Source organism: Megalobrama amblycephala, linkage group LG9, assembly GCF_018812025.1.
Source record: "Megalobrama amblycephala isolate DHTTF-2021 linkage group LG9, ASM1881202v1, whole genome shotgun sequence".
NCBI classification, from domain to species: domain Eukaryota; kingdom Metazoa; phylum Chordata; class Actinopteri; order Cypriniformes; family Xenocyprididae; genus Megalobrama; species Megalobrama amblycephala.
In genome coordinates, this window is record NC_063052.1 from 20,071,459 (window position 1) to 20,097,139 (window position 25,681).

At 36.8% G+C, this 25,681-nt stretch overlaps 1 protein-coding gene across 10 annotated transcripts in view; it reads left to right on the forward strand.

The window, feature by feature from the left end:
* The window catches only part of ptprua (protein tyrosine phosphatase receptor type Ua), a 322,168-nt gene that overhangs the window by 132,291 nt on the left and 164,196 nt on the right, over positions 1–25,681 (forward strand). For all 10 annotated transcript variants that reach the window (XM_048202043.1, XM_048202042.1, XM_048202034.1 and 7 more), the window contains exon 3: positions 9,689–9,960. In XM_048202043.1, the coding sequence (XP_048058000.1) occupies positions 9,689–9,960 (272 nt within the window). The remainder of the gene's footprint in view (positions 1–9,688; positions 9,961–25,681) is intronic.

Sequence of the window (25,681 nt, forward strand, 5' to 3'; positions counted from 1 at the left end):
TGGGTCTCGCTCTCAGCGGGGTGATGGAAATGCGCTGCTCCTAATCTCTTAATGTATGTTCCTTCGTCCTTGGCCAGGGCACATGGGAGAAAGATGGGGTCTTATCAGCGTTTATGAATTTATGGAAAATATTTCTGCACTGACAATTTTTAGCCCTCTCTCTCGATTTTCCTCCATCGTTCTCTCACCCACCCACTCGCTCGCTTTCTCTCACACTTTCCTCTAGCGTTCCCGACCAACTTTATACGAGTTTCAGCGGAGGATGGGAATCTGGCAAAGTGGTTGGCAGGAGTTTCTCTGTATTGGAGGGCTGTTTCTAGAATTAATGCTTCTTTTTAAGCCACATACGTTGACAAGCTAATGACGTTGATATGGGGTCTATTTATATACACTCCTGAGAGGCCACACACTTTTACAATATGTGATTTCATTGTCACAATGAGCTAAGCAAGAAAACATGGTAGTTAATGAGCATGGCAAATTAATGAGCTAGTTACTGAACTTCAAATAATGACATTGGTGGTTTTAATTTATAGATTTTTAATTTATTTATTTTTTTTCTATTTGTGTCAGAGTTAATTCAAAGGAACAACAGGCAAAAACTGCTGTTTGTCTACCTGTCAAAATGTCAACATGTTAGTATGCATTGTAGGGTGTGCTAATAATCTTCATGCCATAGTGCCTGTCATTTTGCAAGTGTCTTAAAGGAATGTTCTGGGTTCAAAATGGAGAAAATCCTTTTGGCCCATATTTTGCCAAAACACAAGCATCATGTTTACATTATGGCACTGAAAATATGACTATGAGAAGTCTATGGGACAAGTGTAAAAAAAAAAAGAGTTAAAAGCAGAAATCTGCAGCTTGTGTTTTTGTTAAAGCATCAGCTATACAAAATGTGTTTTTGCACTTTAAAGCTGTTCTTTTAGAGGTGAGACCTCTGTTCAAGGTGGATGACCTTATGTGTTACTCAGTAGTACAGCAGACACAGGGGCTGTGTGCCGAACGTAAACTAATTCCATACCTAAACTAATTCCTTTGAACATGGTTTAACATTCTCAAAAAAAAAAAAAAAAAAAAAAAAAAAAAGATAAGATGGCTGCTCAGTACAAAACAGGTCATGTTGCAGATGATTGATTGATTGATTTAATTCATCCATCCATCCATCCATCTACTTTATTATAAACACAATGCTTGTTTTATTTTTTATTTTTTTTACAAATTAATAGACAACTCAAAATTAGTTTCTGTGTTAATGTCATATATGCTGTTTGTAGGTCTTAAGGTAATAGTTTACTCAAAAATAAAAATTCAGTCGTCATTTACTCACCCTTTATGCCAAACCTGTAGTAACTTCTTTATCCTGTGGAACACACAAGAACATTTTAAAGAATGTTGAAAACCAAACAGTTTTGGTTCCCTTTGACTAACACTGTATGGATAAAAACAAATAAAAATGGAAGTCAATGGGAACCAAAACTGTTTAAATGTCAACATTCTTCATATAAAAATGCTTCTTTTGTGTGCAGCAGAAGAAAGAAATGCATACAGGTTTGAAACAAGATGAGGATGAGGTGATAACAGAATTTTAAAGGGTTAGTTCACCCAAAAATTATGTCATTAATTACTCACCCTTGTGTCGTTCCACATCCGTAAGACCTTCGTTCATCTTCGGAACAAAAATTAAGAATTCAACTACCTCTTTTTAATAGATATCCAATGCAACTACCAGTGGTAGTTGCGTTGGATCTCTATGGAGAGACAGAAACCTTTCAGACTTCATCAAAAAGATCTTAATTTGTGTTCCAAAGATGAATGAAGGCCTTATGGATGTGGAACAACAAAGGGGTGAGTAATAAATGACAGCATTTTTATTTTTGGGTGATTGAACCCTGGGTGAACTAAGATGCACTAAACTCAGAATGTTCTTTTTTATTAATTACATTAATCATATTTAGACTCTCTTTAAGTGGTACACTGCTTCAGTTCAATCAGTAAATAAGGAACTGTATAATTTCTGATGTCAGATTTCCAGCAGTGCTCTGCCACGATCTATTTGTCTGACCTCTGTCCTTCCTCCACCACCTGTCGGGGCCTGAAAATGGGCTCTAGAAAAATGAGCGTGTGAAAAATTTCATTTGGGTCATGGTCCCTGGCGCTCACACCCTTCAGCTGAGAGGAGGCAGGCTTCTACATGTGCCGGAAGAGTAAGGAGGGGGAGAGGGAAATTAATAACTTCTGAGAAATAGACCCAGAGCCTCCAGGAAGCTCAGTCGTGATTACAGCAGCATGGGTGGCGGGTGCGAGTGGAACTGTGACTGCATGTTGGAGGTGTTTGTAAGGTTCAGACATTATTACTATTTCATGCTTTGAAGTATCCCAAGCTATACCGGCCACAAAAGAGCTCAGCTTCTTAACATCGTAATTCAATATGTCTGAAACAATTTCAGTGTTAAAACAGACAGTTCAGGTTGTTATGATTCCAATTTAATTCCACTTTAATTCCACAGAAAGTGCTAGCTCATGAAAAGCAAATTGCTGATGAATTCAAATTCAATAAGAAACAGCAATTACAACCCATTTTACTTCCATGGGACATATTGAGTGAGACAGAATGTGCTTCAAATGGTGACGTCTTTTAACAGAAGCGTTAAGTTGTTATGCGAGAAAACATATAAAATTTAAAATTTTAGCTAAAATCAGTATTTATTTATTTATTTATTTTTATTGATTGATTGAATGATTGATGTTCATGACCATATTGCACAGCTACCATGTAAACTATGGCACATGGATAGTAAACATATGGTAGCTTGGAAAATATTAAATGTATCAACTAATATTAAAATCACTAACTGGAAATAAATAAAAACTAAAACTGAACTAACGGTAAATAATAATAATAAAATAAAAGCTTATTCAAAATGTAAACTGTAATAGACTATATAAACTATAATATAACTAATACTAAAATTACACTTTACTTATTTTAGAAAATAAGTAAATGTGAAAAACTATATTAAATGAGCAAGTTTAGTTTATTTGAGCAACTCCAATCACCCACCCAGTTATAACCCACCAACAAAATAGAGGAAACGTCTCATTTCCATTCAGAATGCTGCATTCAAAAGTGCTAAAACTGCCAGTAGCCTATATTTAAAAGTTTCATTCTGATGCTTTGAGTTCTCCCAGGATACAACACTTTTTCATTTGTGACTGTCATAGCAATTCACCGCAGGCACTGATGTTCATTCAGGCCCTGATCTGCATAAAGACTGTCAGATGGACTTTTGATTTAAGAAGCTTCTTTTATCCTCTGTTCTCTTTAAGCCACAGCTCTAAAGTCCGTTCCATGAGAGCGCTCATGCATACAAACCTGACAGTCAGTCTGAAAACAAACGCTTATGTTCTCTTCCGGACGATGGAGCTGCAAACTTGTTCTTCAGCGGGTTGTTGTTTGAAACAGTCAAGCGGAAAAAAAAACAACATGCTTTAAATTTAAAATGCAGATGGAGGGCAGCTGTTGACCTTCGACTTAAGTTATTCGCAGTGGATGCAATGAAAAAGTACCATTATTGAACTATATGTGCCATGTTTTGTTGTTGTTTGTTAATGTACCCCTGGAAATGGGTCTGAAACTAACCAAGTCTTGTGGCAAATATGCTGAAAATATCTCCAGATCAAAATTTGAGGAAAAAATACCCCTGCAGAGATCGTTTTATCTGTTATCTTCAATGATGTATTTCATTATTTCCAATTATATGTTAGTTTGTTAGCTTGGCAGGCTACTGCCCTGGGAAGATCTCCAACTTAGAAGTACAAGATGGGCAGTGGTTAAAAAATTTCAGGCTGACGTCAACTCAGGTCTCCCCACTGGAAGCCAGAGATAGGGGGAGCGGGGAAATGTATCAAATAGTTGGATTAAAAAGTTTTTGTAATTTTTTTCATTTCGGTTCATTCTTAGGAAAAAAAAATATTTTTTCGTTCAGGTTCCAGAGTAAAGTGAATAACATTAATTTTATAAGGACAGTATTGTGGTAATAATCTTTGAAAATATCAATAAAAATCAATTACTGCTATTTTTTTTCATAGACAGATGTAATCTAAACATATTATTTGTGTATTCAACATTTTTAAATGGTCTAGAGCTGATTGGAGTGCGGCCGCTGTGCCTTTATTTGTGGATGCCTCTGAAATCTAATTCGTTTTGAAATAAATTCACATTTCATATTAATAAACTGTATGTATACAATTATGTTTAATTTAATAATTTTATAATTAAATTATAAATTAAGCGTCATGTTTGTGATTTTTTTTTGTGATCATGTTTGTGATGTTTGTGATCATGTATGATAGATTCTGACAATTAAAATAAAAATCTATGTTGGATTTCCCGATAACGTTGTCTCTTAGCGCGCTACGAAGAATCTAAAGGTAAACCTTAACTAAAGTTATACCTTTTCTAGACATGTTTCCCGAAATATACCTAAGGAGGTTGCTTAAGGTATACCTTCTTAAGTGCGACGTTACCAGTTGCTGTCCATGGTGCTGGTGCTGAATTGGTAGATATCGATGGCTCGAGAATCAATAATTCACTCTTTACAGGGGCTGCTTCACTGTGTAATGTGAGAAAGCGGTGGTCTTTATAAAAGAAGCACTTCAGAAGTAGAAATTGCATTTATCAAGACTCATGGGATCTTTGTATTAATCGAATTAATTCCTTGGAGCTGACAGATATGTAGGTATTACATTTATTTAGTTGTTCCTTTTTTATTCAAAGTATTCACAAACTTGTTAACTATATCATGAATTATATGATATATTCAACTGTAAAATGTGTGGAAGTGAATGTGTTTTGTCGCGTGATGAGTTTGCACTGCAATTCAGAGCTATCGGATTTACGAAATTTTCCCTGAAATACATAAAAGTAAGTGGCCATTGAAGAATAGAGTATACTTTTTCATACACAATGTGTATCTGATATGAATAATATGACATGAATATACATAATAAAATAAGTGAAAGGATTATTGCAGCTCCTTAGACATCAGTGTATGGAATTAAACAAAATGTCTTTTTTTACATACTTCATTCAAATGTCTATTTAAATGTCTGAAACCTAAAATAAACCTGATGTGGTTGAAAATATAGTATGATATATATGACAAGCACTGGGTGCGTCTGTCTCTGGCTCAGCGCCTAAGCACATTTCAATTTAGAAGTGATGCACTGATCGTTCTAATCACACTGGTGTGATTGTACACAACAAAGCATTAAAATCAACCCCGTTTCAGGGTTGAAGGGGAGACAAATCGAAACTAAGGGGGCACAAATCAGATCTGAGGGGGCAATGCCCCCTTTTGCCCCTTGTGGTGCTGGCCCTGAGTCAGACCAACAAGATTTAAAAGCTGCTGAATTTGCTTTTTTTTTTTTTTTTTTTTTTTTTTTTTTTTTTTTTTTTAATTGCAGCTTCTGACATGGTAGCCAGGGGACTAAAGTTTTCACAGATGAAATAGTGCACATACACTAAATGGCGCCATCTTTAATTTAGCGCAACTATTCGCTGTATCTCTGTCATAGTTTGACCAAACTCCCCACCACAATCATTCCCTTTAAATAGACCCCTAAGCCTTTACTACTTACTGGTTTGCCAGCTTATGTAGTATTTACCTTTAGATAATATAATTAAAAAGCTAACAAGCAATCAGTGTAATGACAGTTTTATTTTATTTGCATAAAAACATTTAAATTAGCTTAAATTAGATGTAAAGATCTAAACACTTAAATAAGATGTAAAGAAGATTTTTTCACAATGGTGGAAACAGTGTCAACAGTGATAAGGTATAGGTAAGAGTGGTCTAGACCAACCTTACAAATGTATGACTTACAGAAGGAATACTTAAAGGGTTAGTTCACCCCAAAATGAAAAGTCTGTCATTTATTACTCACCCTCATGCCGTTCCACACCCGTAAGACCTTCGTTAATCTTCGGAACGCAAATTAAGATATTTTAGATGAAATCCGATGGGTCTGTGAGGCTTCCATAGGGAGCAATGACACTTCCTCTCTCAAGATCCATTAATGTACTAAAAACATATTTAAATCGGTTCATGTGAGTACAGTGGTTCAATATTAATATTATAAAGCGACAAGAATATTTTTGTAACAAAATAACGACTTATTTAGTGATGGACGATTTCAAAACACTGCTTCATGAAACATCGGAGCACAAATGAATCAGTGTGTCGAATCATGATTCAGATCGCGTGTCAAACTGCCAACGGCTGAAATTACGTGACTTTGGTGCTCGGAACAGCAGATTCGACACACTGATTCCCTGTGCTCCGAAACTTCCTGAAGAATTGTTTTGAAATCGGCCATCACTATATAAGTCGTTATTTTGGTTTTTTTGGTTTTTTCGCTCCAAAAATATTCTCGTTGCTTTATAATATTAATATTGAACCACTGTACTCACATGAACCGATTTACATATGTTTTTAGTACCTTTATGGATCTTGAGAGAGGAAGTGTCATTGCTCCCTTTGGAGGCCTCACAGAGCCATCGGATTGATACTAAAATATCTTAATTTGTGTTCCGAAGATGAATTAAGGTCTTATGGGTGTGGAACGGCATGAGGGTGAGTAATAAATGACAGAATTTTCATTTTTGGGTGAACTAACCCTTTAACTAAGAATGTTTCGGGAAACACGTATTAACATTAAAATACATCCAGCCCAGGCATGTGTATTTATGACATGAATTACGGCTTCATTTGTTCAGAAATTTAAAATCTTATTTGTGTATTTTACTTTTTATATATTTTAGTATAGAGCAAAAGTACTGTGCTTCCAGTAGGCTTACAGAGCTGTCAAAATTGGAAACTCCAAAAGCATGCCTTCAGTTGACAAACACCCCATTTATATATAAAACTATACATTATTAAATTGTATAGGCCTATATAAAATTATTTTATTTACAAGTTTCATTCTTGTTTTTATTTGTTTTATTCGCACCTGAATATTGCTTTATCTAAGTAGGCTACACTATTTAGATCAATATCAATATTCAGAAACAAGTGCAGTTATTTTTAATAATAATAACAAATTAAATTTTTACATTAAAACAAATTTTTATTTTATTGAAATAAAAGAATACTTGGTAATATTATATTTGAGAAAAAGCCCTGTCTGTCACTGCAGTTTAATCCAGTGAAACTCTAAAGCGCTATAAAGAAACCTATAAATCGCTTACTAGCTGGCCTCCATTACACTCCATTACAGCCCCATCCAGGTCATGGGACCAACGTCCTACTTGCATGACTCTGGGGTGCGTTTCCCAAAAGCATTGTTAGCCAACTATGGTCGCAAGCTGTCATTATCAGCATAGTTCAACGAGTCAGTGTTTCCCGAAACCATAGTTCCAATGAACATTTACAAACAGCATCGCAAAGTCATGTAGTTGGAACTACAGCCTCTCGACCTGTGGTTAGAAGCATAGTTTATTGCTTGCATGACATGCTCAAAATAAGCAAGCTGACATTCAGTACAATCTATATCTTTTATTTCGAATATATACAAATTTCATTTATGACTTTTATTTTGTCAAGAGATTTAAAGTGTCATTTTTGCATGTGCGTATGTGATCTATACATAAAAAGGAGCCTATTATTAAATCTGGATATAAAGCAACAACTGAGAAAAATGAGAATTAGTCATCAGATGCCATGTCCTTATAATATATAGCTAAAATGGGATTAATTCCATCTCAAAGGGATTAATTAAAATAAGTTATTACTCCACCACCTGCATGACATTATTAACCAACATGATTGAATGACAAATCTGTGACAGAATGGCTTTAAGAAACCATTGAATTATGGTAGTTATGCAGTGAGTTACATAGTTACACGAAACACACCCCTGAGCGGGTTGCCTGAGCGGGTTGCCAACCGGTGTCAAATTAAATGGCATGGGAGTTGGGTGCTAAAAACTTCTAGCATACTTTTTGAAGCCAGGGGAGTGAAGTTTGGTTATACAGCTCAAACTAACTGGCCTCCATTACACTCACCCCCATCCAGGTCACAACGCCAATGTCCTACTCGCACCAATCTGAGCAAGATTTTAACCAGTGCCAATCAGCATAACAAAGACACTGAAGACAATAGCTTTTAACATCAGCCGTTAGTGCAACTGGCAGGGGGTGAAATGTATCTGAACAGCTCTCACAAGCTGGCCTCTGTTACATAAGAACTGTCTAATTTTTTCCTCAAAAATGATTGGGATCCTTATATTTATTTCTTTAACTCCACTTGTCTGTTCTTGCACTGTGGCTCATTGAATATCTATGGGTTCTGTGCAGTTCTAAATGAATGAAAATATGTTCTTTAGTTGATAAATAAGGCCAGCTGAGTAGGTGCCTGACAGATGTTATAACAGCTTTGAGTTTATTTTTTATGAATTGCAAAAACAATACAAAAGCAAGAGACTCAAATTGATCGTTAATGGCTGCCACCTGTTTTGACGATTGAAAACTGTAATTTTGCTGAACTCCAGCCCAGAAAACAGCGTGTCGAGCTTCAGAAAAGCATCACATCTGGGAAACACCAGTAAAGTTTTTGTCTTTATTCAGATCTGTTATTGTTCATAGTGAATTAAGTATTATTCTTCACTCTGTCATCCTGAACCATTTTTTTTCTATAGATATAAATTAAACCTTAAACCATGCTACTTGAGAAGTATGCTGTTACTGTTTTAAGCAATTAGTCTTTCAAACGGAGAATGATAAAGCTAGCGAAACAAATCTCATAGATTTACATAAAAGAAGGGACCAGAGCCATATACAGAGACTAGAATAGTTTTGCCACTGACACTAATTACATTTTCTTCTATGAAATGTAAAAATCTGGGGAAAAAATAAATGAGATAAAAAAAAGACAGCAGATAATTGAGCAATCAAAATATTTTTACATGTCACTGTGCCACAACACTTAATGTCTTTGTAATATTTGTTGGGGTTTCTTTAATTTGTACCTGTTAGTTTTAAAACTGTGTCTCTCTGTATGTGATGTAGTTTGTGTGGTACCCTGGTGGCAGACATTAGAGGTTTAATAACTGTGTCAGCGTGATTAATAATGGTGGAATACCCGAGCAGAGCTGCCATCATCACTGCACTGATTACACCTGCTTTAAACTACATTACTCACATTGAACTCTGCCTGCCCCAACACCACAGCAATCATTTATGCTCACTCTGTCTAAATTTGAGCTTAGCAGTAGCTCCATCTCAGTTGCCCAACACAAAAGCCGAAGAGTAATTTGTACATGTGCATTAGTGGTGTGGATTTTTCAGTGACTCTTTCTGCCGGTTACATGCCAGTAGGTGGCAACAAGCGACGTAATGAGTGAGTCATTGAATCACTCACTCAACCGTTTCATTCAGAAACACTGAATAATTCAGAAATGGTACACCACTTCTGTGTACTGCTCGGAGACATGTAGTAGTTGTTTATGTTTTGTCTGTGTTGCTAGATTTTTTTTTTTTTTTTTTTTTTTTTTTGTCTGAGAGCACAGAGTATGGGTTTCAAACAGCAGTTCATATAGTTTAACAAAATAAATAGCAATGGTCCAAATAGAAAAAAAAAACAGTGCCAAGTAAATCAAAAAAATAATCTCTCTCTCACTCTCTCTCTAGGTTCCTACATGTTGGTGAACTCTTCTCAGTATGGTGCGGGACAGCGGGCTCAGCTCATGTTACGTCCGCTGAGTGAGAACGACACACACTGTGTGCAGTTCAGTTACTTTCTGTACAGCCGTGACGGACACAGTCCCGGGAGCCTGAGTGTGTATGTGCGTGTAAATGGTGGCTCACGGGGAAATGCCGTGTGGAATGTGTCCGGCTCTCAGGGGCGGCAATGGCATCAGGTGGAGCTGGCCGTCAGCACCTTCTGGCCCAGCGAGTACCAGGTGAGACGAATAAATAACATCACAAACACTCAAATGCACACTGACTTTACCTTGCAAGTTACATGTCACAATCCTGAAACCTAAATATTCAGATTTTTTACAGAAATCTGTTTTTAGAAATGTTGTTTTGATGCACATATTATTAGAGTGTGCACTGTGGGTTCACATTATATAGACTGTAGATGTATGTTTGTTTGTTTTTGAAAGAAATCTCTTCTTAAATAAAAATGAAAAATCTCTTACTGACCCCAAACTTTTGAACGGTAATGTATAAGCACTTTTTCTACTATTCAGCTGAAACCTTCTGAGCATGATTGGATTGTGTCATTGGATCAGTAAAGATTCATCAATGTTTGATTCATCAATGGTAATTGTTTGGCATTGTGGTAGAAATGTACTAAATGTAACACAAACACTGGGGAAAAAAAAAAAAAAAAAAGTGTTGGCCAATCCTTGAACCTTTGACATAAACTTTGACTTTAGAGTAAATTACCTCTGATTGTACATAACACACACAGTTTCGGCCAATCTCATGTTAATCTTGAGTACCTATTGAGTAGTATAGCATCCTTCATATCTTCGAAGGGTCTTTAGTTTTATCAAATTTATAAAAGACAGATACGCTGTCTTTCTGAAAACAGCCGAGCTCCTAGGGGTGTGCCGTGGGTCGAAGCTAAAGAGATTTTTACGCAGCTTTTGCATAGCAAAGCTATCGATGGTCAGCTAAATAAATGTATTTAAACACACACAATACACCATTGCATTATCCCTGGATAACTTTTCATTCATTATACATTCGCGATGTTTACATTATATGCACTTACCCACCGATTGCCAACAAAACAGACATTAGATGCAGTTTTACTTACCACCAGCGGTTCCGACTCATGATCTTTTATCGCTGTGACCGCTTCATCTTTCAGTTTCAAATAATCTGACCTTGATTAGTTTCAGGTGTGTTTAATTAGGGTTGGAGCTAAACTCTGCAGGACAATGGCCCTCCAGGATCAACGTTCCCCACCCCTGATTTAAGCAATAAAAAAGTGATTGCAACTTTCAGACACGACTTCATCCTTATTTTGATAGTAAATATAAGCTGGTTCCTATGGTTATTTTAATGACAAATGTTGAGAGCGCATCAATGTAATGCATGACCACAAATCTCCCAGCTCCACTTAATGCTGGGTTCTTTGGAAAGCAAGGTTATCTTTCCCTCACAACCAAAAACACACTTCTTTGGTGACATAGTTGATTTTGTGGTCTAAAAACAAAGAAAAATCTTTCTCAAGCAAGTCCTGTGCAGCACTGCTGATGACTTCTGTAACCCGAACAAAGCGTATTGATGGGCATGCTCTCTCGCTCTGGTTGATGTGTGTGCACGTGCTTTTCCCGGAGAAGTCCCTTTACAAGAAATTCCGCCCTTTATTACTTAATACAGGGCCATATTCGAAAAATACTTTCCGAACTCTGATGGAGTGTATGCTCAACTCGTCATATGCTCAACTCGTATTTTGAAACTTTGGCCATGTTTAGCATGAGAATCCAACAGTGTAAATAAGTCAGTATGCATTAAATAGCATTAGACCCCCCCTTTAATAGTTAATTCTGTCATTCATCAACTGGATCATGTTCAGTTAAATTTTAAATTGTTTATGTAATGGCATTTATGCAATGACATATGTGATCGTATGTTAATGTACTTATTGCAAAATACATATTTGCAGTTGATTTATGGCTTTCTTTCTTTTTTTCTTCTTTTTTGCTGCAAAAAATACTACTGATGACATTTTTGGTGAACCTTTAGCTAATATAAATGCCACTGAAAAGCTGGCAAACCGGTGACGGCAATGGACAATCCATTACTACTGCCAAATTTTTCACTGATGGTTCTGTTTTGTATATACCATAAAAAAAGAAAAGAAAAAAAGAAAAAGTGGGGCGCACTGGAAAAGGATCTTTAGATTGTGTCAGTTGAGTACATTAAGCTGTTTTATTTTAAAAGATAAAGGAAAATACTGTTTTCCTTAATTTAGACCCACTGATATGTGTGTGTGTGTATATATATATATAATATACAAACAAACACACACACACTTTTTTCCTACCACTAAATAGTCTCCTCAGCTCTCGACTCTGGTCAGCAGTGTGTGTTATTGACTCACTTGTTCCTCTGATGGTTAGTGCACAGAACACTGTCACCTTGTTAAAGGCTATGATTAATAACTCGCCCCTCATTTGCTCCCCAAAAAAAGCCCATAATGACCAGTAAGTTGAGTGTGTGTGTGTGTGTGTGTGTATGTATATAAGTGCACAGTCAATTGACCCCCGCTTTTGTGTGGGACTCACTTGAAAGTGGAGGTCCGGTGTGGCTTCCACAACCCTGACCCGTATCGCTCCTCTCTCCATAAATCAGAGCAGCCTTAATGAGATTACAGCCCTGCCACGATCAATGCACACAAACACACACACATACACGCACACACACACACAGTGCGCCACAGGGTTCCAGACAGACAATGTGAAGAAATTATCTTAGCCCTCTGGTTCTATTTTTCGCTCTCTGTCTCATTTTTTTGTGTGGTGTCTAGTTGGTTCAGACGTGCCGTGGTGAAATACACAGAGAATATGGTAAATTTGAGGTGTTTTGGATGTGGCGAGACATGTTAGTCAACTGTAGTTAGCTTGTAATAACTGCCTGCAGTCATTTATGACACTGCAATTCATTATATGTAAATGTGTGATGAATGTTGTGTGTAATTTTGTAAAGGAACATGGACAGATGCAAATGCACATATAGAAGCAGATAAATTTCTGCATTTGTGTTGTCAAGAGCTTGTTATGAGGCAGCGGAGCAGAGCATTCAGAGGAATACATAAACTCTGTTCCAAACCCTAGTGAGCTGCCTACATATAGAGGCGTTTAAAGCTCCATAGGTGCACCGGCAATACGAAGGCTGTTCTAAAATGAAGGCAGCTGCCTTCTAAAGGTCTTTTCACACCAAACAGCCACAAAAAATCTAAACGAACCGATGACGAATGGACCTTTAGCACCAAACAATTTGTACATGAGCGTCAGGCTGAAGGACACACACATTCATGTTTCTACAAAAAAGTCTGCTGCTTTTTTTTGGTTTGTTTTTTGTGGAAACAGTGATGCATTTTTTTTTTTTTTTTTTTTCAGGATTCTTTGATAAATAGTTAAGTAAACAGCAGTTGAAATATAAATCTTTTGTAACATCAAAAAACTGTCACTTATGATCAGTTTTAAGCTAGGGTGTGCACATGTTGTGCTCTAGCTGAGCCTGAACGAACCTATTTCCATGGTGACACGTTATGCAGGCACAATAGCTCTACATGACATGTCCACACTTTTATTTTATTTTTCTGTGTTTTATAAAAAAATATTTACAAACTTGTTAACTAGATCATGAATTATATGATATATATTCTGATTGTCAAATATGGGTAAATTAATGTGTTTTTCATTTAAAGGTGCCGAAGAACATGTTTTCAAAAGATGTAATATAAGTCTTAAGTGTCCCCTGAATGTGTCTGTGAAGTTTCAGCTCAAAATACCCCATAGTTTTTTTTTTTTTAATTATTTTTTTTAACTGCCTATCATTATAAATGCGCCGATTCAGGGTGTGTGGCCCTTTAAATCTCGTGCTCCATGCCCCAAGAGCTCGCACTTGCCTTAAACACCATAAACAAAGTTCACGCAGCTAATATAACCCTCAAAATGGATCTTTACAAAGTGTTCGTCATGCAACATGTCTAATCGCGTAAGTATAGTATTTATTTGGATGTTTACATTTGATTCTGAATGAGTTTGATAGTGCTCCGTGGCTAAAGCTAACATTACACACTATTGGAGAGATTTATAAAGAATGAAGTTGTGTTTATGAATTATACAGACTGCAAGTGTTTAAAAAAATTAAAATAACGACAGTCTTGTCTCTGTGAATACAGTAAGAAACGATGGTAACTTTAACCACATTTAACAGTACATTAGTAACATGCTAACGAAACATTTAGAAAGACAATTTACAAACATCACTAAAAATATCATGATATCAATGATCATGTCAGTTATTATTGCTCCATCTGCCATTTTTCGCTATTGTCCTTGCTTGCTTACCTAGTCTGTTGATTCAGCTGTGCACAACCAGACATTAATACTGGCTGCCCTTGTGTAATGCATTGAACATGGGCTGGCATATGCAAATATTGGGGGCGTACACTCCAACTGTTACGTAACAGTCGGTGTTATGTTGAGATTCGCCTGTTCCTCGGAGGTCGTTTAAACGAATGAGATTTATATAAGAAGGAGGAAACAATGGAGTTTGAGACTCACTGTATGTAATTTCCATGTACTGAACTCTTGTTATTCAACTATGCCGAGGTAAATTAAATTTTTGAATCTAGGGCACCTTTAAAAAAAAAATGTATAATGCTCATTCAGAGAATCGGATCTTTGGATTAACATCACGTAAATTCACCCATTTCTCCCAAAATGCATACAAGTAAGTCGCCTTTGCACTCGGAGAAGAATAGAGTGAACTTTATAGATACCTACAACACAACGTGTATATGAATAAAACACGTCGGAGATACAGAGGTATGAAAATACATAGGTTGACAGGCAGGTAATACATCCTATCATTGCGGACCAAATGCAATGATTGGACGAACATTTTTTGGTTGATACAATAATTGTGTAGTGAAAAATCTGAGATTGTGACAGCCCTAATATATGGAACAAAGTCACTTTGAAAATATTTTTTTAAAGCACCAAATCAGCATATTAGAATGATTTCTAAAGGATGATTTTACACTAAAGTCTGGAGTAATGGCTGCTGAAAATTCAGCTTTTAAATCACATGAATAAATAACATTTTAAAGTGCCCCTATCATGCTATTTTAAACATTTATAATTTTGTTTCGGAGGTCTCCTACAACAGGTTTACATGCATCAAAGGTCAAAAAACACTTTCATTTTTTCATAATATAGATTGCAGATCATCACATTTTTCTATGATTCTCAAATGACTCGTCCGAAGATTCAGTCTCTCTAAACCCCACCTTTCCGAGAGCCTACTCTGCTCTGATTGGCCAGATGGCCCAGTCTGTTATGATTGGGCTACCGCTTACAGTGTGTGTTGGAAACGAAACACCCATTACCATAACTGAATTTTAGCGGCGTAGGCTTCCTAAAGCTCAGCAATTGTACACAATGTAAACACAGTAACAACATTGGCATCAATTTTACCGTATCAGTCCAAGGGGTGTTGTCCAAAAGCGGTTGATGAAACTTTGGAAGAACTAGTTTTGCAACCTAAACCTCCATCACAAGCACAACCTGAGCAGGACGTTTCTCAGTAATACGCTACTCAGTTACACTATGTACATTATGAGATGTTGCAACTGTAATTCCTCACCATCAGTATTAACAAGTGTATGCCCATCAACAAGCCAATGTGTACATTTCTAATTTATTGCGGTGCCCATGTGGGAACTGTATCATTAACTGTATCAATAACAGTGCATACATTAGCTGAGCACTAATGTGAATGACTGATGTATCATTAAAGTTTGTAACACAAATCTTGCTCCATCTTTTAGCAATGATCAAAGTATAAGAACGACAGACAATCTTGCTTTTATAGAGCAGAAATCGCGGGCAGCCAATGAAGACCTTAGGTGGCCATTATGCAAATGTGTTACCATGTTACATACGCAGGTCCCGGAAGTGAGACTGGGATTCCTGACGACTCACTGAGTCGATTTTTTCACTTTGGGAGACAATAACTTTATTTATCGTGGACTTTACAACTTTGCAGACAGGTTACATTCACAAACAGCTATTTTACACACTGCATGAAAGATCAAATTTGAAAAACCATAATAGGGGCACTTTAAAATGTATTACATTTCTTCACAATTGATAAGACACATTTTTATGAAAACTTCACCCATTTCTCACAACATTAAACACAAAACCAAATCTTTAAACTACATTCACAAAACTCTTCTGGCAAAATCAATCAACTCAAATCCATTTTACCTGTACTCAAAATCAAACAATGCTTCCAGATCATACACACAGCCAGTAATTATATAAACACTACAGATAATTTATTAGACACAACTTGAAAAATAGATAGCACAGTATCCAGAGCATGACGTTACAGAAAAAAAAAAAAAAAAAAAAATGTCAAAAGGTCAAAGAAAACTCTAAATGAAAAGCATGTTACAGTACACTCAAAAAAAAAAGTTGTGCAACTGCAAAATCTGAGTCAATGAGAGATTCATTCTGCCTCAGCATCATGTCTTGATGTTGAGTCCAGAGGACTTTGTCCACATCACAGGCAATGTGTTTCTGCCAAGCAAAGTAAAAAAAAAAAAAAAAAAAAACCTCTGGTGTGCTAGATCCAGCCTTGACAACACTCCACACATCGCTCTTTCTCGTCCTCATCCTCTTCCTCCTTGTCCACCACCTCCTACACAAACTCATCCTCTTCTCCCTCTCAGATTGTTTCCATCCATTCTTGGTATCAACATTCAGTGCACATGTGTACTCTGAACAGGCTTATATTGTACAGTTGGTTTGATCAAATCATTAGAAACAAGCGTGAACAATTTTGAGCCATTGCGTGTAAACGATGACAACTGTGTTGTATTTGTTAAACTTTTGCCACTTGTGTTTACTGTTTTGTCACAGTGCAAAATGTGTTTTAGTGAGTGAGAATGTTTAGAGTTTTGCAAAAAGAGTGCATGAGATTTGCAAATGGTGTCTAACTACAGAAAGAGTGACTTTTTTGACCAATGGGTTTGGCCTTTGAGAATGGGGTTTAGTGTCTTAGCAATTGTGAAAATCTGTAAAACAGACAACAGTCCTTTTAAATTGTTATAATTTGTCATAATATTAAAGGTGCCATTGAACTTTTTTTTACAAGATGTAATATAAGTCTAAGGTGTCCCCTGAATGTGTCTGTGAAGTTTCAGCTCAAAATACCACATAGATTTTTTTTTCATTCATTTTTTTTTAACTGCCTATTTTGGGGCATAATTAGAAATGCGCCGATTCAGGCTGCGGCCCCTTTAATTGCTCGTGCTCTCCGCCCCCCTCCCTAGCTCTCGACTCTATCACTGCATAAACAAAGTTCACACAGCTAATATAACCCTCAAAATGGATCTTTACAAAGTGTTCGTCATGCATGCTGCATGCATACATCGGATTATGTGAGTATTGTATTTATTTGGATGTTTACATTTGATTCTGAATGAGTTTTATGGTGCTCCGTGGCTAACGGCTAATGCTACACTGTTGGAGAGATTTATAAAGAATGAAGTTGTGTTTATGAATTACACAGACTGCAAGTGTTTAATATTGAAAATAATGACAGCTCTTGTCTCCATGTATACAGTAAGAAACAATGGTAACTTTAACCACATTTAACAGTACATTAGCAACATGCTAACGAAACATTTAGAAAGACAGTTTACAAATATCACTAAAAATATCATGTTATTATGGATCATGTCAGTTATTATTGCTCCATCTGCCATTTTTCGCTATTGTCCTTGCTTGCTTACCTAGTCTGATGATTCAGCTGTGCACAGATCCAGACATTAATACTGGCTGCCCTTGTGTAATGCTTTTGAACATGAGCTGGCATATGCAAATATTGGGGGCGTACATATTAATGATCCCGACTGTTACGTAACAGTCGGTGTTATGTTGAGATTCACCTGTTCTTCAGAGGTCTTTTAAACAAATGAGATTTATATAAGAAGGAGGAAACAATGGAGTTTGAGACTCACTGTATGTCATTTCCATGTACTGAACTCTTGTTATTTAACTATGCCACGGTAAATTCAATTTTTAATTCTAGGGCACCTTTAAATATTTTACTGTATTTTTGATTAAACAAATGCAGACTTGGTGAGTAATTATCCCAATCTTTACTGGTGGTGTACATTCATTTTTCACCCTCTCTTTCCTCCATCCTTTCATTCTGTAATCTGTGTCCGTTTGACTTGTTTGTTCCTCTCCCGCTCTCTATCTCTCTCAGTTATGGCTCAGGGGTCACTGGAAACCTTTCGTGCATCTTCACCCGGCTCACATAGATTAAATCTACTCGCGTATAGGCTACTCCCTTTGGGTGACAGCAGAGGATAGAGAGAGGAAAAGAAATGAATGAAAGATAGAATGAAGGAATGAGAGGGCACATGAGTGCTGCGTTAGTACCCAAGCAGGTCTGTAGAGATGAGATCAGCAGTCAGGCCCACGGGGCGGCAGCTTGTATTAAGAATATCATTTCCCCCTCCTCCTAATCCTACCTGGGAAAACACAAAGGATCTGGATCATTTGGCTCCAGCACTTGCTGTCACCCAAGACTGCTGTAGAGTTCTCCCTGTGAGGCTGATACGACACATTTGTGAAACCAATTTGAGCAGTTACTTGCAAACTAAGGGCTCTATAGACATCAGGCTTAGCAAAGCTGGCTGTGTTGATGCTTTGCTTTAATGTGAAGGTTTTCAAACTTTAATAAGTCATGCTCCCCCCAGAGCGATATGACTTCTGATAGATGTGTGAGGAGGAAGGCGACTGAGACTATAGTTCACCAAAAGCTTAGCAGTACCTTATTTTCAAGTTTTACCGGTTATTAGTCTGCTAATTAAAGGATTAGTCCACTTTTAAATACACTTTTCCTGATAAATTTACTCACCCCCATGTCATCCAAGATGTTCATGTCTTTCTTTCGTCAGTCGAAAAGAAATGAAGGTTTTTGAGGAAAACATTCCAGGATTTTTCTCCTTACAGTGGATTTCAATGGCTACCAACAGATTGAATGTCAAAATTACAGTTTCAGTGCAGCTTCAAGGGCTTTAAACGATACCAGATGAGTAATAAGGGTCTTATCTAGCGAATTGATCGGTCATTTTCGAAAAAAATACAACCGTTTATGCTTTATAAACAAAATATTGCCTTGAACGTACTTTCCGCTTCACCTTCCGCTTGACCTTCAACCTGTTGGTAGCCATTGAAATCCACTGTAAGGAGAATAATCCTGGAATGTTTTCCTCAAAAACCTTCATTTCTTTTCGACTGACGAAAGAAAGACATGAACATCTTGGATGACATGGGGGTGAGTAAATTTATCAGGAAAAGTGTATTTAAAAGTGGACTAATCCTTTAACTCTTGTGCAAATAAAGAACTACAGTTTACTGTCACTGTCAGGGACTATTTTTCTGGTGTAAGGATGGAAATGGAATCTAATGATTTTACTACAAAAAAGTAATATACTAATACACATATTTTCGACTTTATTAATTGTATTGTGTGGTAGCCGTTTTATAACCGTTTTATAAGCAGTAAGGTACTCAAGGCATGCTGTAGGCATATTGTGAATAATCCACTTGACTAACAACACCATTTAGTCATGTCTGTATTCACAATACAGCATGCCTCAAAAAAAAAAAAAAAAAAAAAAAAAAAAAAAAACAGCTAAGCAAGCAGAGAGAATGTCAAAAATCACAAAGAAATCTGTTAATATGACACCATACTTGAAAACGCCTGGGGTTGCATATGAAACCCCGGTTCCCTGAGAAAGGGAATGAGACACTGTGTCAGCTGTGGGACGTGCCCTCGCAAAACCCAGTGTCTGAGGCACGTGTCCAAACATGCCATACACTGGCCATACATATGTAACCCTAGACCACAATGTCTTTAAATACAGCCCGCTGGACCTCTCGGATGATCAATTTTAAAATATTTGAATAGAAAGCAATGGAAAGATTTTGTTCATGATTATGATGTTAATACTAAATCAAACAATGAGAGGTCACTATTTCCAGCCAATCAATTAATTACAGTGTAGTATGTGCAAGCTAATGTGAAAGTTTACTAAAATGAGCAAAAATAAAGGAAAATTTGACAATAAAAATTGTTTTTTCCAGTCAAGATGGTAAATGGATTATCTTTTTATCAAGTTCAAGGGGTCATCTATATGTTTGGTTTGTTTGGAAATGGAATCTGTAATGAAAGATTTTAATGTAAATTGCCATTACACCACTGCACTGCTCATAAAATCCGCTTTTCCACGGTTGGGCTGAATGGCAAAGGTAAGGTATAGGCTAGCTGATGTTTTATTCTTACAGCTTTAATTAAACTATTACACTGGTCAGGTTCTGTACAGAAAAGAACATGCAGAAAAACAGCAATTATCTGAATTAAAATGTAATTGACTCTCTAACAGTAGGTGGTGCTGGTACAGCAGAAATAAAGCCATTTCCTCGGTAACCTCTGTACTCAAAACACCTGTGCTTATAACAATGCAGTCTAACAGCTCGAAAGATTATTTTACTTCCCTTATGAATATTAACTATGATTTTACTACTAACCATGATTTTACTACAAATAAAATAAAAAAAAACATGGTTATTGTAGTTAACCATGGTAACCACAAATGAACCATGGTTTTGCTACACTATAGTTTATGGTATTTGTAGTAAAACTGTTGTTATACAAATAGTATCAATCCGACCATAGTTACCACACTTTTACTATAATAAAACCATGGTTAATTTTCATAAGTGTTCATGATAGTTTGCAATGCAAGCTAGTTGCAATGTGTTGTTCAGCTAACTTTTTATACATGCAAATAAAACTAGCGAATTATACAAATTTACAAAATAAATCAGTTTCGTCTGATGCCTTTTGGTCTGAGGCTGTTTAGTCCGATGCCTAATTGTACGAGACCTGACACCTGACATCGTTTTTCCTGAGACCTGAAGCCTTTCAGTCTAAGGTGCGATGCTGTTTTGTCCAGTGAATGAATCCTTTTAGTCTGAGGCATGACGCCTTTTCGTTGTATGACTGAGGTTGGAGAATGTCCTAAAATGCACACCGTACTAACAAGAAGTATGAAACATACACCTGTGACGCCAGAGTTGCACTTGTCTTAGATTTCAAAACCTTTTTGCCAAATGCATGACAGAAAAGTATGCACTTAATTATGTTCTTATATATTTTATAAAATAGTATATTTATGACATGTTCTCAGGCACCCTTCTTATAAGCTGGGGCACACCTTGTGACGTCATCGTACTGCATCGGCCATTGTGTGTGTACAGCAGCTGATATACAGTGTAAAAGTTCCCTCAAAAGAGAGCTAAACACTTGGAATTATAGTGAATTCAGTTTGTGATTAAAATTACACACTAAATGACTGTAATTGTTATTATTATTATTATTATTAATTTTATTTTTAATACCCCAGGGAACTGTCCTGTGCCCCCTTTTTTCATCCTGTATACAATTGATTTCCAATATCCACACCTGATCTATTGATGGTGGATTTATTGTGCACCAAGAGACTAGTCATTATGCAGGGAGAACATGTGGTGCAAACAGAAGACAGGTCTGGACAGACAACCGAAGTGTTCAGGAAAGGTCAGACAAGATTCCTTTTCTTGTGGGACTTTCATTGTTTCAAAAGGTTAGAATAGAATTGAATGTTGATTTATCACCACACAACCAGGTCCAGTGGAATTTGTTTCCACTACTTTCATTTGGTGTGAGGAGAAAAATCAGATTCCACCCATATCCAAGACCAAGACAAGACTACGACCGTGGAAATATGGCTTCAAGGGCCACCTGGAATGGAAAGTTTTGTTAAATTTTCATGTTATTATTTCAAGGTCGCATTTAAAGTATGTAACCTTGGTAGCTGAATCTTACTTTATAACAGACAGACACACACACACACACACACACACACACATTGGGTTTTCATGTTTTATGGGGACTTTCCATAGACATAATTACTTTTATATTCTACAAACTGTATATTCTATCCCCTAAACCTACCCATCACAGAAAACTTTCAGCATTATTACAACCAGGAAAATTAACAAATTATTTATACTGTAAGTATTTTAGAAGGGGTACTTATTCTACTATTATAATAGGCAAAAATCTTACATTTGGGAAAAAATTTGTGAGAACATAGACTGAATAGCTTTTTGTAATAATAGTATACCAATACATAAATGCTTTTTTTTTTTTTTTTTTTTTTTTTTTTTTAATTATGGGGTACATATAAGTGCATTTATACAGTATTTTTTTGATAGCAAAAGTGCACTGATTAAGTTTGGGCTACCATGCCCCTTTTGACAAGACGTATTATAATTCTCTGGTGTCCCCAGAATGTGTCTGTGAAGTTTCAGCTCAAAATACCCCACAGATAATTTATTATAGGTTGTCAGATTTGGCCGATTTGGGCAAAATCAAGCCGTTTTTTTGGTATCACACCAGAGGTCGCGTTAACCGAAAATTTTCCGTCGTTGATGGAATTTTTTTATCAATGACGGAAAAATCTGAAGGCCGTCCGTCACGGTGACAGATTACACTCAGGGTGATCTACTGTAAATTGTAACTGTAATTCCCACCCCTGTCCAGTTGGTGGCGAGTGCGCTCCAATGTAGCAGCAGAGCACTGGATCCAGAACAAAAATTAAACTGGCACGAATCTTTTGCTATACGTTTGATACTGATAACGCACAGGCGAGTACCCAGAAGCTACAACTCTCTATCACGCCACATTAAAGAGCGCCAAAACGGTATTTATTGCTTGAATTTCTTAATGAAATGGACAGAATTTGAAATCTGAGACTTTTGTTCCAAATCAAAAGCAACACAAAGCTTAACGCTTTGTGTTGCTTTTAATGTTTATTGGGTTATTTTTTTAAAATATGCATAATATTTTCTCATATTTTCTGATAAAAAAAAACACCAATAAATAAACATTGTGACGTAATTCTCATTCTCTATTGCGATTTATTGGATGGGAGGCGCACTGTTTAATCATCAACTGAAAACAGCATATAGCCTACCAAGAGATCGACTATATGGTTTACGAATCGATATTGGTCTCATGAATGCGCAAAACAGTGAGTAGACATTTTAATTGTTTATTAATAAAGTAATGTCTTCTGAATCAATGTCGGCTGCAAAGATGAAGTTGATATTGACTCTCATCATCTCCTTGTGGATGCGCTAGAGAGAGAATGCACTTCATTCGGTTTAGTCTACATAATCAGAGTAGCCCATTTCTTTTCGTTTTGAATTAATTCGTTTTCGTTAAAGTAGGTATTTAAAGCTTTCTATAGATATATTTCTCATGTCTGTGAGGCAAGCATCCGCTAAAGCCGGGGACACACCTAACAATTAGCTGAAACATTCTAAGACTGAACAGAACACACATACCGATTGTTTCCTTCAACTGGAGCCGATTTTAATCGTTGACAGTCGGAGAAGAACACAAACGTTTACGATTGAGACCGCTGCTAAGCAACACACTGTGCGCGGGATCTTGAAAATGGATGTAAACAAACAGCTGGCGCTCTTCATCTGCAGCTATATTTGTGCGGAAAATAACAAAAAAAAAAAAGAGGAAAACGAGCACTTTGTTTTCAACAGAGAGAATTTGAGGTGAGTAAACTTTGGTAAATTAATCTATTTTTAGAGCTTGCACTCCGGTGGTGTCGCCGTTGTTAAGCAACGATAAGCTGCGATCCTCAATGAAGCTTGTTCGACTTGAAACGGCACTGTACAGACCATTAAATTACCACAGAAGTAAATTATACTACCACAATGCGACCTCAAATGGCACTTTCACTTTCGCGATCAAAGGGGCAGGGCTCTTTATATTCTCTCTGTATATATTGTATCATTAACTGTTAATTTTGTATCCGTATCTTTCCAGATAAATAATATATATACAAAACATGATAAAAAAAAGTCTAACGTTAGTCATTATCTTTATCACTTGTTGCCCCCCTATTGGCTGGTGCCCCAGGACACTCGCCCAATCCCGTCTATGGATAATCCGGTCCTGTACCTGATACGTTCAAAGCTTCCGCAATAGCAGCCCAGCTTCTTTCCTTATCACTTCTATTATGGTACGTTATTCCTTCGAAGATATGTTGTATTCGTACTCTTGCCAGAGTTCAACCAGTTTTTCTTCCATACCGGTTGTCCAATGTGTATTTATGTTGCAAACGTTTTTTGACGCCATTTCGCCGCTTGTTTACAATCGCCTGACACAGTCTCCAAGGAAACAGAGACGTCATCGGTCGCAAATATTATGCTGCCTTCACGTGCTCTCAGCGCTATTGTAAAAATGACTTTCCTTTCGAAACTTGAATGCGATTTGCTCGTAATCACTACTTCAGAAGTGGGAATTATCAAATTTGAGAAGAATCTTTGTGAGGAGGACTGGCAATGACTGTTTCTAAAAATTCTAAGACTAGAATCGTTAGACGCAGCACACTGCACGATTTTAAGCACCAACTGTAAACACCGACTGAACGCAACTGGCTCTGACTCGGCGCGATTGGACATGATCAGTTGTAAGTATCAAATTACACTCATAATCGGCCTTACAATCGTTAGGTGTGTCCCCGGCTTAAGTTTCGGTTCATTTAGCTGACGGTTCCAGTTCACGCGCCAGTGATCGCGCCCGCGCCTCCATGTCATGATTATATTGTCTGCTATATTTGCTTCTTATTTATTACATCCAGGCAATTGGTTAATGAAACATTGATTAAAATTAAGATACAATTTTTACAAAACGAAATTCACTTTAAAGAAAGGCTTTCTACAAAATAAAACTTAATGAAGTGTTTAAAATCATGTCTGACCCTCTCCATGTCTCCGGATATACTGCGCATCTCATGATGCATCTTACTCATGCTGTTAACTTTTCATAATCAAATAGATGAATTTAAAATATAACATAGGACTATTTAAACATAAACATGAAACTACGTTTTCTTTAATGGCTACCAACATGTAGCCTATACAACAGTAACGTTACAGAGAAATTTCACGTGTGAATTACCCGTCATTTTAATTTTCATATTTTAATTATAATAACACATTTAATTGCTTTTATTTTTGTTCAAATGTTATAATAACACATTTAATTGCTTTTATTTGTGAACAAAAATAAAAGCAATTAAATGTGTGATTATAATTAAAATATGAAAATTAAAATGACGGGTAGTAATAGATTATGATGGAATTTTTACGACCCTGTCCGTCAAAATGACGGACAATGTTAAAGTCTAACGCAACCTCTGTATCACACACAGTTTCTGCCAATCTCATGTTAATCTTGAGTACATATAGAGTAACAATGCATCCTTCATATCTACGAAAATTCTTTAGTTTTGTCATATTTATAAAAGATAGATACGCTAAACTGAGCCTTTCCGGAAAATGCCGAGCTCCTGGAGGTGTATCTGCCGTCAGTGCTGTGGGCAGAGCTAAAGAGTCACGAGCGCAGCTTCTGCGATGTCTGCTAGCTGCGACATCATTATAAATATAAAGGGAACAAAAGCGTTCATGTTGTTTACATTTTATGCACTTGTGTGCCGATTGCCAACAAAACACAGACATCTGATGCAGCCCTACTCACCACCCGCGACATGCAAATCCAGCGCTGAACTGGGACTTGTTTACAAAGTATTCATTACCGAAATCCCGGGAACAAACAAACATATAGCACAACTCCGTTGCTGCCCCGGAAAAACAAACTTCATCCACTGTTCCCTTAACGCTGGGTTCTTTGGGAAGCTGAAAAAGGTAATCTTTCCCTCACAACCAAAAACACGCTCCTTTGGTGACAGGAGCTGTGTCTCATTTTGGAGGC